The 19,066-nt window shown below is 34.4% G+C and overlaps 1 protein-coding gene and 1 pseudogene across 11 annotated transcripts in view; both read right to left on the reverse strand.

The window, feature by feature from the left end:
- GTF2I (general transcription factor IIi) overlaps positions 1–19,066 on the reverse strand; it is a 93,796-nt gene that overhangs the window by 9,894 nt on the left and 64,836 nt on the right. For all 11 annotated transcript variants that reach the window (XM_039849090.1, XM_039849093.1, XM_039849092.1 and 8 more), the window contains 9 exons: positions 17,721–17,779; positions 16,881–16,952; positions 12,514–12,697; positions 11,449–11,507; positions 8,400–8,471; positions 7,213–7,396; positions 6,515–6,573; positions 6,083–6,157; positions 282–383 (listed from right to left, as the gene is read on the reverse strand). In XM_039849090.1, the coding sequence (XP_039705024.1) occupies positions 282–383; positions 6,083–6,157; positions 6,515–6,573; positions 7,213–7,396; positions 8,400–8,471; positions 11,449–11,507; positions 12,514–12,697; positions 16,881–16,952; positions 17,721–17,779 (866 nt within the window). The remainder of the gene's footprint in view (positions 1–281; positions 384–6,082; positions 6,158–6,514; positions 6,574–7,212; positions 7,397–8,399; positions 8,472–11,448; positions 11,508–12,513; positions 12,698–16,880; positions 16,953–17,720; positions 17,780–19,066) is intronic.
- On the reverse strand, positions 2,013–2,131 carry LOC120591854 (uncharacterized; annotated as a pseudogene).

Below are 19,066 nucleotides of genomic sequence, written 5' to 3' on the forward strand. Positions count from 1 at the left end.
TAGTATTTAAAATCCTCATAACCCGATGAAGCAGGAAGTAATGCTATCCCCATTTACAAAAAAGGAAACTGAGGCACAGAAAAGTTAAGCAGTTTGCCCAAGGTTACAGAATTATAACTATAATGGCACCGAATTTAAACTCAAGCAGTCTGACTCTATAGTCTGTGTGCCTTTGACTGTTAATATATACTGACTTACAAAAACAATTCGCCTAGTAAAATATTTGTATTAATTCCTTTTATTTAAAATTATGAAATAAAAAAAATAAAATGGACATTTACCAAAGGAAAACTCTCTCCCTCGAGGCTTAAAAGGAACATTAGAACCATTAGTCTGGGTAGGGGTTCGCACAGCTGAGGTCTGAGGGTTGTTGTTATTAGGGCCTAAAGAAGAATTAAAAAGCAAACAACATAATCACCACACATATTTAATCATTCTTATTGAAGTCTAGCATATACTGACAAACAAAGTTAAGTTCAAATGGTATATAAGCACCCTGCAATGAAAAGAGGCACTGCTGCTAGCTCCATAGACCTCCATCCATTTTTCTACTTCCATCCTTACAATCAGGCATTCTCCTCCAAAACAGAATTAGCTTTCTGGCTCATCTGAGATACGTTCAATTTACTTAATGCTTTGTCATGCCCTCTTGGAGCCATGTAATTTTTGGTTACCTATGTTTGATTATATGGTTTTCTTTCAACTCTTGAACATAAACACAACATCAGGTGTAATTATATTATCTCCACTAAGAAGTTTTCCTTTAGATTACCTAGCTGACTCACATATTCTTTCTTTGAATTCATAGTACGTCTTAAAAACAATGTTATAAGTAATTAGTTGTTTTCCATTAAATGAAAATGAATGTTAGTTTCAGTTCTTCTCATAACCCCCCGGCCCTAACTCTTCTTTATGCAGGTCATCTAATGCTTAAACAACAAACTTATCTTAAGCTGAAGTAAGTCAACAATTTTAAAAAAGAGCCAAGATAATAAGAAATTAAGCATCTTCAGATTTCTTTATAAAATAATCAACATTCTAACGATGCATTCTGAAATTGGATTTTCCAATTAAAAAAATATTTGTATAGGCTCTGGGCTTTCACCTGATTTATCATTCTATTAAGTCATCTACTTCTTATGGCTACCCTTCACATAAAGACTTTTGCTTGATGAGTAATTTCTGCAGTAATGTTACTAACAGCTAGAAATACATACCAGTCACTATACCAAATATATGTATTAATTAAGTTTTTACAGACATCGGTACCATCTCCACTTTACTGATGGAGAAATTGAGTCATGGGGACTATGTAACTTATAGTCAATCACACTGCTGGTAAGTGGTGGAGTTGGAACACCAACCTTCAAAGTCTGAGTCCTCGGCCTTCGCCACTACATTATCTCCCCAGCATACTTATGGACAGGGCTTTCATGAATCATTTCCTAGATCTAAATAATGGATGTCAAATACACAGCATACATATAGCCACTCTTATCTTCTTTACTTAACCTAGATATGGACTCAGAATCCATAAGAGTACTAGGAATTTCTGATGGGAATGGGGGATGAAGATGAAATTTATCTGTCATCCCCCATAAAATGTCAACATTCAACATTCTTTATCTCAAAACTCCTGGATAAAAAACACAGCTACTTTAGATAGTATGTGATGAAAGCAAAGTGTTTCTGGACCACCTGGCCCTAGCAACCTGGTTTACCTGATACGCATAATAATAATACAGAGGAAATAAGTACATTCCATTAACTATAGTTCTGTAATGGGCTATTAAAGTCATCCAACTAACATCTCTGCTTAAATTCCATGCTCTTGAAGCAACCTCTTAATATTGACAGGGCAAAACAGGAAGAAACTTGTGATTGGCTGACAGAATTTAGTTGGCTAAAATATCTAGTTCATATTCTAAATCAATAAACTGCAATTCTGGTTTACGCTTGAGTGAAATAACACTATACACCACAAGAATAGCTAAAATCTTTTTCTTTTTTTACTCCTACAGCACCAGGTCTTCCTAGGTGGTCTCCCATCCAAGTACTAACCAGGCCCGACCCTGCTTAGCTTCCGAGATCAGACAGGATTGGGCTTGTTCAGGGTGGCATGGCTGTATACAAGAAAAGCTAAATTTTTAAAAATGACAATACCAAGTACTGTGAGGATGTGTAGCAACTGGAATTCCGACACACGCCTGGCAGGAGTTTAAAATAATACAACCACACTGATATAAACTGTTGGGCAATTTCTTAGTAAAATAGAAACCCAGCAATTCCACTCCTAAATATCTACTCATGAGAAGAAAAGCATATGACATATTCGATACACAAATATTCATGATGTCTTTATTAGACAAACGCTGGAAATAAACCCAAATGTCCACTGACAAATGTATAAGCAAAATATGGGGAATCCATACAAGACAGTGATCCTCAGTAATAAAAGGAAATACAACAGGCAACAATAATTATAAATTTAAAAACATTATGCTGAGCATAAGATGCCAACCATAAAAAGGATACAGTAATATTCCACTTATATGAAATTCTACAATAGGCAGAAGTATTCTGTGGTGACGAAAAGTAGATCAGTGGTTGCCTATGGCCTGGACTTGCAAGATACTGACTGCTGAGGAGCATGGGAGAAACATTTTAGGGTGATGGAAATTGTTCTATATGTTAACTAAAGTGATGATACAAACATTTTTCAAAACTCAAACTGTATAACTAAAATGGGTGCATTTTCTCACATATAAATTATATGTAATAAACTGCATTTTTAAAGTAATAAAAAATTCCACTTCTAAGCATGATGTATTATTTAAAACAAAATATAAATAAAGGTACAAACAAAATAACTCCTTCTTATCACTAAACTGACAAAAGGTTCCTGGATATAGACATAATTATTCACTAGTAAAATCACTTTAAAATACTAACAACTATTTTATAGTATTTTAACCTATATAAATTAAATTCAGAGTGCACTTATAAAAAGCTACCGTAGGATAAGTCATCAGGGGCTGGGGTGAGGGGGGAAAGGGAGAGTTACTGTTTAACAGAATTTGGTAGGGAAAATGAAAAAGATCTGGAGATGAGCGGCAGTTATGATTATACAGCAACATGAATGTACTAATGCCACAAAACTGTACACTTAAAAATGGTTCAAGCAGTAAAATTTAGGTCATACATATTTAACCACCATTTTTTAAAAGTTGCAGTGGATGGAGTACTGGCATATGGTACAACAGAGATGACCCTGGAAAATATTATGCTAAATAAAAGAAGCCAGTCATGAAGAACCACATATTATATGATTCCACTTATATGAAATGTCCAGGATAGGCATATCCATGGAAACAAAAATGTAGATCAGTGGTAGGGAGATGGGGTGCGACTGTGAATGAATATGGTTTTTTTCCTAGGTGATAAAAATGTTCTGGAATTAGACAGTACTGGTGGTTGTACAACCTTATGTATATACTAAAAATTACTCAATGGTGTATTTTAAAATGGTGAATTTTGTTTTGTGATTTATATCTCAACTGAAAAACAGCTTGAGTTAACTACTACTCTTACTGCCAATTTACAGATCTACTAGCTAAAACAGAGATTTTAGTAATTTACCTAACTGATAGAGCCAAAATTTAAATCCAAATGTATTGGCTTTGAAAGCTTGTGCTTTAAGTTCTCCTTCCTCACCGCCCCTCCTCCCCCTCCCCTTCAAACAGACTCAAGCAAAAACCTGCCAGGGGATTCTAGAAAGGTGTCCTGCTTTTTCTAACAATGAGTCCAGGCAGGGCTGAATATCTTCTATCTATATCTTGCCATGAATGTAGATGTGATCACTGAACTCAAGTGGTCATTCTGTACCCATACAGACAGGGCCTAGAGGAAACAGAGAAGCTATTCTCCTAGTTTTTGAAACTACTGAAGGTAACCTACCTTCAAAAATATTTTTATGTAAGAAAAACAAGTATGTCTTTGTTTGTAAAATCACTGTTAGATGCAATAGTGATTTTTTTTTGCAATCCTAAAGTAATACCTGGTAACCTTATGTCTATAGGCCTAATCATTTTAACCCATTATATTAACTCTTCTTTTTCTAACACTTAATTAAACAGGAATTTATTTATACTTAGTAAGCTTTAACAGCTCAATGGATCAAAAACTTGAAAATACAAGAGTAATAACCTCCAGAAGTATATACCTAGTGTGCCAACTGATAAGTGCAAATTAATCTATTTTTTAAAAATGTGCTGTTTGTAATGCGCTATTACTGTACAGCACCTATAAAAACGGTACATATCAACTGTTTCATTTTCCCCCAACTTTAATATTTAACACCCACAGATTAATTTGAGATCAGGACACTGTTGTATACACAATGTAACTTTATACTAGTTAAAGAGGAGAAAAAACAATTTAGAAGCTGTAGTGAGCTTTACTAAATATTATCCTCTGTGTATAGGTTTTAAGCCTTTCTTAATGTTCAGAATGTCCTAAAATAAGTTTGTAGCTCTGACAGGGTTCTTTGACACAGTAGTCTCTCTTTTTTTGAGGTACATACTGTTTTTTTTTTTATGTCACCCTTACTTCTATCAAAGAATATACTTACATTGCAAAACACCTTTTCTATCTCTTAACCTAAGCATGTGTTATTCAACTTCATGGTAGCCTGTCATCTTAGCACTCCGCCTTTCCTTCTGAACTCACTCTGTGACCTCTAATCTCACAACCCTAGTGAAGTTATGGGACCATTACTCCCTTAATTGCTTTACTCATTCATCTATCAAATGAAGACAACATGGATTGATCCTTTGAAGAACACAACTGTTATGACACTAGAATCAGCTAGTTCTTCTGGCCACTGATACCTTAAAAATTCCTAACAAGTACAGTTGGAACAAGATACAAAACTATGCTCCTGAGAATATGAGATTATTAGTCATTAGTCAAACTGTGTTACTGTATTTAATCAGCACCTTTGCTCACGCTAGGCTCTCTCTCAGGAACAGCATTCCTGTGTCTCTGCCTGGAGATATTCTACTCATAATTTACATGTAACCTTCTTTATGAGCTTCCATCAACACCTTATGCAGTATCACACTGTTCATATTGTTGAAATCTTTTACGGTTCCTAGCCCTGATCTGTCTGATTGCTCAGTATCTGTGTATTTCTAATACAAGTACACCACAAGCAACTTACTTTTTACTTATGAGTTCCTTCAGGAAAGTATGCTAAACTTGTGTATTAGAGACATCTTCCTCAGATCTTATTCAAAAAGAGGAAAGAACTGAGTACATTTTACTTTAATTCTTGGCAATTTTTAACAGAAATGATTAAACCAGTGTATGATATCCATAAATTGCCCAAGGAGCCCTGATGCCTTTCATGTGAAAAAGTAAGTTCTCTGTTGAATATATAAGATAACTAAATGGGGGTGGACTAAGGTTCTACTCACTATCAACAAGAAAATTCTTATTACAAAACTTGAGATCATGTGACAAAAAGAATTATCTTAATGAAGTTGTCCTTTCCTTTTACTTAATGAAGAGACAGAAGGAGCTATCCACACCTAAGAGGAAGCTGAATATTGTCTATAATATCATATGAAGTACTTTAATACTGTGAACATGAAAAAGAATCCCACAGATCCAATGGGAGTGGAGAGAAGAGAGTGAACCTGAGGATGCAGAAGAAACTAGTTTAATCCAAGGTACTGCTGTTTAAACCATCTCTAAACTTCCTTTCCTGAAAAGAATAGGAAAAAATGGAGATAAGAAAAAAATTCCATACATTCTTGTCTGCATCTATACTGCATTATTAGGAAAGAAAGGCATTTTAGAGTTTACTATATGCTCAAGAAATATCATGTTGACCCTTTTGAAAATTTCAATTAGAAACATTCAGAAACTTAGTTTTAATCACAGGTAGCTAATTCATACCGAAAACCAGTTTTATAAAAACTCATGTGCATAAAAATATAAATAGTAATCGGAAGAATCAAGAGATATAACTAGTGAAGAAATGGAGAATCAACACAAGCATGCCACAAATTGGCCTTACCTTCCACAGTGACCTCAATTTCAGGAACTTTTGAATTACTCCCAGGGCTTCGTGGTCTTTTCGGGGACTGCAAGGCTGTAAATGTAAAGTAAGCACACGATTACTTTTGCATATTGTAAAAGAAACAGGAGGGGATGCTTTAGAAGAGCAGAGTATTAAAATTCATACAGCTTGGCTCTTTTCAAAGTAATCTGAAGAATTAAACTGGTAGTGTAATCCTCCACATGAGTCTCAACAAAGCTGTGGAAACATTAATGAAGGAGGATTGCAAACATGAAATTTTCAATGAAAATTTTTTTGGAGGTGGAAAAAGGTCCATTAATTAAAATATAACTTAAAATATTGGCCACTGATTCAGTATGACTTAGGTAATGCTGATAAAGAATGTTTTATTGCACTGAAGTATAATAAAGAGTATATATAATCTCTTACCTTTAGTGTTTATTTTACTAGCCATTCCAGGAGGCAAGTAGGAAATAACTAGTTCAGGTCTAGAGAGAAAACCAAGAAGCATTACAGTAACCAGTGCAATATTGGTTTTCACAGCTAGTAGAAATGATCATGACCAATGGTTTTTATAAAGGCGATCACAGAATCATTCTGTTTGCAACAATAATATCGATCTTTCTGAACAAAAAATCTCTCACTTTTCCTTCCCTTAACTACCTGCAAAATGATTTTAGGGAGAGTAAATAACTGCTTTCATGAAAATGAAAATTAATACTAGTTTCTTCAGCTACTAAATTTCTGGAGACATACAGATGAGGAACTTGATCACTGAAATTCAGTTGCCCAGAAGTTTAACCAGGAATAAGAGCGAAGATAAAAATTAGCATTTTCATCCTCCAATCAAGTATTTAGGAATATTAAGAACATCAGTGTCTCTACCCAACTAACCACCATTGTGAGGCAGGTGGTACAAGTCTCCCTGCACTAATGGAGAAAAACCAAGTACATGTGAAAAGATTTATTTGCAAAGGCAATGAACAATGCCAGCACTGTAGCTCAGGGCTATGTTTTTCCATCATGGACGTCAAAGCCTTAGCTGTCAAATACAGCTAGAATTTAAATATAAATATAACCTTATCATTTTAACATCAGAAATGACTACATTGGCAAATAGAACTTACTTTTTAACAACAAACTTGATTTTATTACTGCCACGGACAATCCTTTCAAGTCGTGGAATTCCAAACCAGGTAGGACTTCGAAAGGGAATTCCTTCTGGCAAGCCTTCTACGTAAAGGAACTCAGGATTTGATTCAAACACAGGATATGGTACTTTTACTGCCTCTGTGAGTCCAAGAGCTTGAGCTGAAATTATAAGAAAACATAATTTATGGAAGGTAAAGTTTAATCTTTTATTTTTTATTGAGGAATAACTGACACAATATTATATTAATTTCTGGTATACAACACAATGATACAGTATTTGTATATACTGCAAAATGATTACCACAATAAGTCACATCCAGGCAGTCTCAAATATGTTATACAGAAGTTCCCTACGATCCAGTAATATCCACTTAATATGAAGGCATTTTGCTTAGTATATTGTACAAAACTGAAGAACAAGCCTAAAAAATAAGTACTTTTAAGAGGAACATTTTAACACTTCAAATCAAAAGGATGGTTATATTGTTAGTCAAAATTATCTCTGTGCTCTGAGCAGAAGTGAACTATAGCCATTCCACACTGAAATGGCACCTACCCAGCCTTTGTGTTGTCATCTAGATGCAAGTTTGCTGTTTAAACAATAAGAGTTGCATAGATGCATCTAAGCAGAACCCACCAAGTTAGAGAGATCAGAGGCAGAGTATTCAAAATTCCTGAACTAGGACACAAATGTCAATACGAGGTATTAAAATGACAGATGGGAACACCCCGGGAATAATGCTATTACTCCCACTCCTTACTTCCTTCTCCATGACAGACACACCCAATCAACTGAAACACTTGCTGAGCCTCCTCAGAATCCTTCTCAAGACAGCGCTCCAGGAAACCGCTGTCAACAAATCTAAGTTGAAACAAATGGTGAAACCTATTTGCCATATGGTGTTAGCCAGATTAGAAGTACAGACAGTGGAACTGAGATTTATCCCAACTCCTCCCTTCCTTTCCCGTTTTGACACATGAGAAAACTGAATCCAAGAGAAGTAAAGTAACTTGCTTGGTTTAAGTGGCAAATTTAGTAGCAGAAATAAACTAAAACTCAGTTTCGGGACTTTCCTTCTTTAGGTCCTCAACTGCTATAATTCATTCAGGACACTGCCTCTCATTTGTTTTTAAACAGACATAATCACTGTGTTTTACTTACCAAATTTCAAATTAAAAATCTCTTCCACTTGCTTTCGTAGTTTAGTAATTCTGACATTCCAATCTTCTTTGACTAGAAAGTAAAAATAAATCTAATTAACAATGCTCCTTATTGGTGCTAACATAAAATTAGATTGGATGCCATTATTTCCAGTGATGGTCTTTTTAAAAAATTGAAAGTAACTGACATATTAACATTGTATTAGCTTTAGGTATAGAATCCAGTGTTACTCTTAATTCAACTTTAAGAACAAAAATTTTGGGTCTTAAGGAAAAGAATGATTTCCTGTACTTGTCAAATATCAGAACTGAGGGAGACAATTCAAATTTAAGTTCACACTGTAAGTAAATAAAAACATGTTTGCACAAGTGCTCTAAGTGAGTGGTTTTCAAATATTATTCTTTTGAGAAACATCAAGAGAATCCTTAGGGGACAGGGAAGACCGGTTGTGTAAAGCTCCAGGGCTCCTATACCAGGTAGCACCACAACAGCTGCACTTGTATTTGCTTTCTGTACAAGCATTCCTTGTTTTATCAAACAGGTATGTGCCTAAAAACCCACACAGAGCAAAACTTTACTAATCATAGCAAGTAATAAATGGTAAAGGAATGAAAATAAATGGCAGAAATAAATGTTAAAGGGATTAGGGAGTTGTCATTCAACACTACTCACATCTACAACTTGGTTTATTTCATTACCCCTTATTTATTAGACAATCATTTCTTTTTAAATGTAATATTTAAAAAAGCTCTTACAAAAGACATGTTAAGATGTCACTTATTTGGACAGATAATCAGGGCCTATTTGATGAAGCTGAGAATGGAGAGGATGGACTTTGGGGATAAAGGAAGATAACGGGGGGTATTGGATAAAGAAAGGAGGGAGAGAGAAATGGGGTAGGGGACGGAAGGGCAGAGAGTACAAGAATCACATCAAGTATGGAAGTCACTGTGTTTGCCGAGAAAGGCAGTGGGAAACGTTGAAGTTCTGAAAACACTGCCAAAAGTCGGTGGCCTCAGAAAATCTTTTAACATTTCTTTTACTTTATTTTCACTGTAGGTCTTTAAAACCTTCACTTAAAAAAACCCCTAGCATTTCAAGGGTTTAACATGGTAGCTCAACCATTCAGCCAGAGTAATTCTGGTATAAACCAAATCTGAATCGTTACTATAAAGGTACCTAGGCTCTCCTTTTCCAAGGCTTCTGTTAACTCGTTGCTCAGTCACCCCATTTGACTCAATCGTACACTTCCTTCTCCGGTATTTGCTACTCTAATACCAAAGATCTCCAACTCTTCCTCCTCCTCACACGAGCTAAGTAACATCTCCTTGTTCTTCCCCTTCAAAGCTCAATTACCTGGCTAGCTCTACTTTCTCGCACATGACATGTATTTTTTACCTAATTGAGGGAAAGGTGTACCCACAGTGTATTTAAGCATACGACTATTATTTAATCCCAGGTCATGCCAAGAATTAAGTAGACATTGCTGATGGTAATAGTGACTAACAAAATTCTTTTGTCATGTCATCTACGACTTGAGTTGGGCCAGCAAAAGGCTATTAATGCCTAGTTCACTGGCAGACCAAGTATATATTTTGATGGAATGAAGAGTGATAACCTGAATTCTTTCCAAAGTCTTCTATGAATGATAGAAGGCCAAATATTGTTAATGATTCAGAGTATCAAGATTCTTCTTTTGATAATAGGCCTTTAACTGATCTATGCTAGAAGACAGCACTTCAAGTACTGCTGAAAATATTAATCAGGCCTTGGAGTAATATCTATGGTGTCTGTATATCCTTTCAATGATACAAGTTTAACATTCTCAGTTTGCAGCCACTACTAGAATTGTCCCTAATAAAAGCAGTGATTACATTAATCATAACACTGAAATTGAGGTCTGTCTTGAAAAAGGAAGACTTTCATCATATTCTGGCCAATTCATATTAAAGCTCTACCTTTGGGGATGTTTCTTTCCATTACTTCTCTTAGCAAAGTCTGTATCATCTCCGACCTTCAATTCATCACCAATACTTTCTTTCCCTAAATCAAAAGCATGCTGAGGAAGTTGTTAATTTTGATTCGCAACCTGAGTTAAGCACTGATTATACCTTCTCCTCTGCAGAATTCCTGTCACAGGATAATTTTGTTACCCTAGGTATTTCTCAACCACTTTTCATGCCATGATAAACACAAGATTATATAACCCATCTGGCATACTGGCTGACCTTTACCAGCTGCTCTCAGGTACTCTAAGAGCTGAAGGATCAGTATTTTAGTACAGACAACTCCATCTTGTGTAACAGTTCACCTTACTATTTACAAGAATGATTAACTACATGAATTCAGAAACCACCATTGGTTTTTGACAACAAAAGTTCTTAGGGTTGTAGAAGATCTGTAAGTTGTGGTCACTTTTCTGACATTATGCAATGGTAAACAAAAAGGTGGGAAACAAATAAAAGCATATTTATAGCTCAAATAGAGAAAATAAAACTATTTATACAACTGAGACTTGAAAGTTCTTTTCTACTGGGTAATAATGTCAGTGAAGCTGCCAGAATTATAGTGTTTGTCATATAAAAAACGGTCTATGTGAATAAAGATTAAAGTCTAAATCTTCATGGTATGATACAGTCAAGTGATTACTTGAAACACGGCTAGTTAAATTGAGATAGCATACAAAATTATACATGGAAGTTTAAAAAATGTAAATATATGAAATGAAAAATGTAAATTCCTTCATCATGTATTTATATTGATTACAGGTTGAAACATAAGATCTCACTACTAGAGAATTTTAAATGACAGATGTGGCTGGCATTTGTGACACATATTATTTTTCTAGTGAACACCACTGATCTAAATTCAATGCTCAAGCTTTCGCAAAACTGCTTATTTTCATATTGATAAATCAAGGAGTCTCTGTATTGAGCTTCCACAAAAGATATTTTGGGAGGAAGGAGCCCCAAAATATCTTTCACTTTAAAAGATTTTTTAAAAGCTTGAAAACCTCTGATCTAATAAGAGGAATTTACAATTGTTTTACCTGGTGTATTCGTTCTTGGCTGAGTAACTTCAGTAGTACTGTGAGTCAGAAGTTCTGGTCTGTAAAAATGCGGTTGATATTAGTAACAGAGCATTTAGGAATGCCTTAGAGGCCTTCCACACAGCTGTGCACTGCCACTGATTTTAAATGTCGTTCATTCGCCTTCTGCAGTGAAAATGATCATTTTGGTGACTCCAGATTATTTTGAAAATAGCAATTTTCACAGATTTCAGGTCCTCAAAGGCATTTTAAGCTTAACTGTACAAAAGAGTCACCTTTTCCCCTAACCAGCTCAACTTTGTTTCTAAACCTCACATGAACTATACCTCAATACAGCTAGAAATATCTAGCTTTGTCATCCTAAGGTTGCCCCTCTGTTATAAAATTAGTACCAACACACATACAGAAATGAACAACCTCTAAACAGTAAAAGTACTAGAGTCTATCCCCACCACAATCCTTCTGTTTTAAAGCAGGTCTTCTGTTCACACTCCCTACTCCCAAATTACCTATTTTGCCATCCTTCAAATCCAAGCCAAAATAACATTTAAAAAATGCAAACCCAAATTATTTTAAGGGGAATCAGCTTTAAAACTTTTTAATTACTCCACTGACTGTGTAGGTTATTAGGCCTTTTTCCACTTGGCCACCTTAGTTTACCACAAAGCAACTCACTCATTTCACAATGAATGGTGGGGTTAAGTAAACATTCAAGTACATTTGACACTTCCCTGCCCCTACTTATCTTATTTCCTTTCCTCCATTCTCCATATACAACTGACCAATCTACATGCCACCTGTCTTCTCAAAAGTGCTCAGTAATACTTTATTGTATTTATCTCTGTAATAAGCCTCCCAAAGACAGGGTTCTTGTTGATCTCAATTTTGTACATCTGGTGCCTGGTACTAAATCAACATTTGCTCAATAAATGAATCTAAAAGTAATACCTTAATTTTGAATATAAGAGTCAGTCCAACTGAGAAAGTAACAAAAGGCTCATTTACATGAAATGAATCTTTTCTTAAAGAAAACATTAACTTTGTTTCTACAGATTATAATATTACCTTTTAATAACAAATTTAATTCGATTGCCCACTTGAATGATTTTTTCAAGCCTTGGGATTCCATACCACGAGGGACTTCTAAAAGGAATGTTTTCTGGAAGTCCTTCCACATAGAGATCATTAGGATGTGCCTCGAATTTCTGGTAAGGTACAGCCTTGGCTTCAGTACTCCCCAAGGCTTCAGCTTTACAGAAGAAAAGCAAAAGGAGATTAAGTTTTTGCTGAAATCATATTTTTGTACAATCCATAGCAAAGTCAACTTTTTGAAAAGCCAAGTATACTCTGGAAACATATATAATAACTACTGAAATAGACTTAATACAGCAAATTCAAGTATTAAAGGCTTCTGTTCAAGGGTAACTTGGGGTGAACTTGTTTCCTGATTCTAAGACCATATATATTAACAGCTCTAAGATCTTATAAAAAATTTTTTCAATATCTTTGGGAAGAAATAAAAACAAAATCATGCATGACGCAATAAATAATGCAACTTAAACACTACTTTTTCAAACATCTGAAGGCAGATTTTTGCTACTTAATGTTGTATGAACATAATAATCATTTTATTGGCTCCTACACACTAAGTTATTTTAGGCTATACCTTTATTTGACTGTAACCATGAGATTATTTCTTTACCCCTTAAACATCATGAGTGAACCATTTTAAAAGGAAATAACTTTGCACAAAGAATTCATGGAATGGGAAATAAAATAGTAAGCAGAGACCTGTTTAGATTAAGAGACACATCAACCAAAGTAAACAAATGAACCTTGTTTACATACAGATTCAAAGCAAAAACTTTAAATAGACTTTCTGGATGAATGAGGAAATTCAAGGATGGACTAGATAACAGTGGATACAAAGAAACAGTCAATTCCGTCAGGTGTGATGACACTGTGTGTAAGGAAATGTCAACACTGTTTACGGCTGCACACTAAACAAATAAAATGACATAATGCCTATGATTTGCTTTACAAGAATCCTATAAAGAGAAAAAAGAGAAACTACCAAATGTGGAAAAAGTCATAAATGATCACTGAATATGAAATTAGGCATATGGGAATTCATTGTACTTTTTTCCCTGCTTTTCAACAGACACAGAATTGAAGTTCTGTAAAGTTCTGTACTTTTTTTCCTGCTTTTCAATAGATACAGAATTGAAGAAATGTAAAAATGAAATTACGAATCCTTGCTCTGAAACCACATCCAAACAGAGCTTTTATAAGATTCGGACAATTTACACAATATCAGTATATATAGGTTTCCCTTGTATTCTGTACGATACATTTAAATATTCTACAATCTGATGGTTTAAGAGTGCTTCTTTGAAGAATTATTTGCATTTCTTTGATTCTTAGATTGACTTTCCTTTCAAAATTAAAGGCCTTCTGTGTGAATTTTTTCCATGAAAAATTCAAGATTTATAGTGTTTGACAGTTATAGAGAATCTAGGTTTTCTTCTTTCTCTTTTAGGGACCTTAACTTAAAGCAGCAATTCTGCTGGCATTCTAAGTAGCTACAGTCCTAGACGCACCTAAGGCCATTAACCTCAACTAAAAAGAGCCAAGTTTTTGTTGTTTGTAATGCCACAATACATAATCTCTTACCTATTTTCTTAGCTCTGATAGATTGTCAAAGTACTTTCCACTGACCATTTTTTCCTTGTAAGAACACTAACTTGTCAACAGCCTCCTCTTTTCATGAGACAAAAGTCAGCTTGCTTGGAAAGCATCAATGATCCTAATAGGTTTGGCTGCTTCTTTTCCCAGGCTCAATTTCCAGAACTAAACATGAGGGCAAAGTTAAGGCCTGTTCATGGGGATACTCATTATCATATGTCACTCGTGAGTTACAATGAAAGTATGGTGGCATTTCTAATGACAAACAATGTTCATCATCTGATTTATTTTATCAAATACCTTGGAAATATGATTTTTAAAGTGCTGAAGATTATTTATTGTTCATTAGCTGATTAAGAGGAGATAAATTATCACTAAGGTCCTATATTTGTGGTAGGCAGTCAAGGATATCAAAGAGGAGAAAAACCTTAAAATTCTGATAGATTGTCAAAGTACTGATGCATTAAATTCTAGGGGAGTTAAACAGTATAAGTACAAGAGAAGTACAGGATTCTGCAAACAATACATGATTAGTGATCTCCATTTGTACCAATCACCTGTGTTGCCCCTAAAAACTGGTTTCCTGGGACTTTAAGACCAAGTGCCATGCACTCCTCTTGGAAACCATAGGACAAACAAGAATCCTCACCCAGGAGACTTGGCTCTTTTTGTGGTGCAATTCCAATGGTTTCTTTCACAAAACAGTGAGGACCACTGTGGTCCTTGGGATTCTCACACACAGCTCTCCACTGTAGCCTTTCTTGCCCGTGATAGCTGTGGCACTTCTGTACTTTGGTCTTCTCAATACTATTATTTAATGAGGCCCAATGCACAGTATGTAACTGAAAGGTTCAGTGATAGGTATCTGAGGGCTTTAGAAGACACTTTAATGACACCGGTCCATTCAGTAAATATTTGTTGAGCACCTGACCAAGCACGAAGCACAGTTCTAGCAATAAACAAGACAGACAAGGTCTAGACTGTCATATCTATATGTTACATTGGGAGAAGATAGACAACCATTAGTACCATTTTTTGAGGAAAATAAAAAGGGTGATGAGCTACAGCATGCTTAGTGATTTATGTTAGGATACTCAGTAAAGACCTCTCCAATGTGGCTGCATTTAAACTGAGATGTAAATAAAAAAGAGACGCACAAGAACACCTGAGACAGAGCAGTACAGAGACAAGAACAAGAATGGTACAACAGTGCAAGCAGGGTATGAGCTCAGAAAAAAAGAGAACAAGTAGATGGTCATTATAGCTGGTACGAAATGAACAAGTGAGATAGAAAATGAGATGACATTAGAAGTAAGGCAGGATGACTGTGTTTACTCTATCCAATGGACTCAGAAGTATGCCACGTGATGCTACCTAAAAGTCAAAATTTTAAAAAATGGAACATGTGTATTATGTGGCCAATGTCTTCACTCTAACTCAGTTATGACACTAAAACCATTCCTTACTGCTCTTACATGTTGAAGAAATCACCTGAGGGAGAAGATGGATGATCAGTTGTCACATCAAAGGAAAAAGATGATTCTAGCAGCATCCATTTTTGTTTAAGCCTTCCACTATTAGATCTGTTACATGATATAGTTTATGCTCCTAACTGATATGGCTAGAGACATAGTACTGAATTAACAGCATCTGCCTAACAGAAAATGTGATGTATTTTATGCATGTCAATAAAGGAATGACCTGTTCTTATTCTACAAAGAATGGAAATTAGAAAACGATCTTTGTATTCCAAAATAAGAGTCTCAAATATTTTGTAATTTTCATTTAAATTTTAGAAGGCTTGGAGCTATCAATTTATCTTCCAATACATTGTTTAATATAGCACCGAATAAATGATGCAAGTTGTCAATGGATGAGCGATCAACTAATAGCTCTGCCAGTAACTGATTTATTTTTCTTCAATAAAGTTGCATAAACCAAAAAAAGAAAAAAGAAAACAGAAAGTAATCAGGATAAAGATAATATATTATTTTTAAGATATAAGATGAAGTGACTACCTGTGGAGAAAGCATAGCAAGAAAGAAAAAAAGGCGGCTCAGGACTGAGCTGTAGAGAACCATTCCCAAAATTTAAAGAATGAACAAAGGGAGGTGACGTCAAGAGAAATAAAATGACAGTCAATGAGACAGGAAGAAACTATGAGTCAATAATTTTCCATAAAAGTAGTTTAAAATAGTTTTAAGAAGAAAAATAAGACAACTATGTTGAATGCCGTTGAGAAGTAGGATAAAGCAGGGGAAAGAGTGACTTTTGGTAACAAAACATGTTGCAATGATAAACCAAACCTAAGTATTTTAACTGTTCAGGGATACAAGCACAGCGAGCACAACAAACAAGATTACTACAAGAGTCTGGGACACGTAACATTTTCTGATAACCAGGTGTGCTAACTAAACACTCCAGTGATACACTGCCACTGAAGGTCTCTTTTATTCCAGAGCAGCAAAACATTTTTAAAAGGTCCCAAGACAAAAGGTTTCTAAAATGTGAAATGCACTATGCTGAATAACCTATAGTGTACAAAATATTTACTCAGTAAAGAGTGTATGGGGGTTCATTACACTATTCTCTCCCCTTTTGCACAGGTTTAAAACTTTTCATCATAAATATTTGAAAAGAATAAAAGAAAATTGGAAGTCGCATTCATTGTATTTACTTTCTTAAAGTAAAATTTGGGAAAAATTATTGTATAATATACTTTAGTTGGGGGAAAAAATTAGACTTACCAAATTTTTTGCAGAAAAGCTGATCTACCATCTTTCGTAATTTAGTGATTCTGGCATACCACTCTTCCTTTACTGTAAGAGTAACAAATATACACATTTCCTCGATTTGATGGCATTAATATACTATAATTATAAAATAGGCAGCACTTTTGTTTTTGACTAAAATTATTTCTAAGATTTCAGAATGTGTTTATTAAAACAGCGCTGACACTGAATAAAAGAACAAATGAAACACTGACAAAATGGAAGTTTGTAATTTAAGAGTAATTTTACACAGGTACTCTAAAGTTTAACAACTGAAGGCAGGAAATACCACAATTCAGTTTACTCAAGAACAGCTAGCAGGTGATTTCTACAATGATAAATTTAGGCATATAAGACGGCTAGTAATCCTTCCAATGTACAAATTCTAAGTGATGCAACTTCCATTTCAGATATATACCCCACTCCACTCAAAATCAAAAGCAAGTAAGAGAGCAAATCACAATTATACTTCCTTCAAGTCACATCTAACAAACAAGTGATGAAAATGCTAGCTTTTTGCTTTAAGAAGTAAATCTTTTTACGTCCTGGGTATGATGATGAATGATTATTCAATTGAGTAATGCAGACTTGGGTAATAAATTATTCAGATAAAATCTGAATCTCAAAAGTAAAACAGACAGGCTTCTTTTAGTCTACTCAGAAATGTGATGTTGGCACTTATTTATAATGGGTTATTAAGAAGAAAATGAGTTATTCTTCTAGAAAATATTGGACAATATTTTGACAGTGTTTGTTTCTTATACATAATATTCTGATCTGACACACAATTTGACACAGACTGGAGTAGAGACCTACCTCCTGAAGCTGGTTTATCAAGTTGTAGGTCTTCACGTGTTGAATTCAGAAGTTCGTGTCTGAAAGGTGAGAAAACATACTAAATATTTACAGGTAATATTGAGTAAAAAAGTAGTAACTACTAGTACTTATTTAATATTCAATCAAGACCAGTTTAAAAAGAAAAGACAATCTGGACTCTTGAGTACGATTAAATCTCAATTTCTTGAGATTTCCAGAATAAAAATAAATGGTACCTACATATTGTTTCATAAGGTACTTCACAGAACATGTGTCCTCACAGAAATTAAATTAACTTGTAACCCAAAGGCATTTTATAAAAGCATAACACCAAAGGAAGTAAATAATAAAAACTTTAAATGGATCCTTTAATTTTACATTACATTGACTATCTTAACTTCAGCATATATAAATTGTTTATAACTACCCTAAATATATTTCAATACTAACATTTACAAGATAATACACTTGCTTTTTTATTTTTCAGAATATGTAAACAGCTTATAAAACATAATTTATAGATGACAATTTCCACAATCTAAATTCCATATCCTATATCACTCTATTTTGTTGTAATGGCCTAAAGTAATGGGGAAGAGGGGAGAGGAGGAGGAGATACCACAGAAAAGTATACCTAGATTAACAATAATCCAAGAAATGATGGAAACTAATACAAGATTGAGTCAATGGTGTATATAATATTTGACCAATATTAGTGAGTTGTGAAATAAAACATTTGCTCAACTCTACAGATAATCTACTAAATAAACAAAATAGTTTATGTTTAGCAAGCCTTACCACATTAATCTTTGGGGAAAGGCTTTAAAAAGTCCATAAAAAGATGGCTTCCCATAAATGAGTACTAGAAGGACTTGAAACAGGATATACATAGCATAAAGTACCTCTGATAAGCTTGCATAAACATTTAAACATCCAAATATAGTTTTATAAGCTTTAAGGTTAGCAAACATAAGCAAAACCTGAAAAATATTTTAGATTTATTTAAAATAAAATTTAAAACTTTTAACAAGTTAAAAAACAAAATGACAGTACAAGAGTCCTTAAAACAAGAAACTTATTAATATATCAGTGTGAAGGGAGAAGGATGATTCTTGTATATGGTTCTAGGCTAGTGTCAGGGTTTTAGAACAAGATAGTATGTCTACAAATCGATTTCATGAGAGACTACTAAATCTTTAAACTACAATTTATTGGAAAGAAAAATAACTGTTAGCAATAAGCTCCTCCCTGTGGAGGATAGTTCACCTATTATCTTGAGATATTCCTTGGGCTTTTTTTCATCTCTACTTAAATCTTAAAAGCTCCTGTCATTATTTAATGCCAAT

Source organism: Pteropus medius, unplaced genomic scaffold, assembly GCF_902729225.1.
Source record: "Pteropus medius unplaced genomic scaffold, Ma_sr-lr_union100, whole genome shotgun sequence".
In the NCBI taxonomy this organism is placed as follows: Eukaryota; Metazoa; Chordata; class Mammalia; order Chiroptera; family Pteropodidae; genus Pteropus; species Pteropus medius.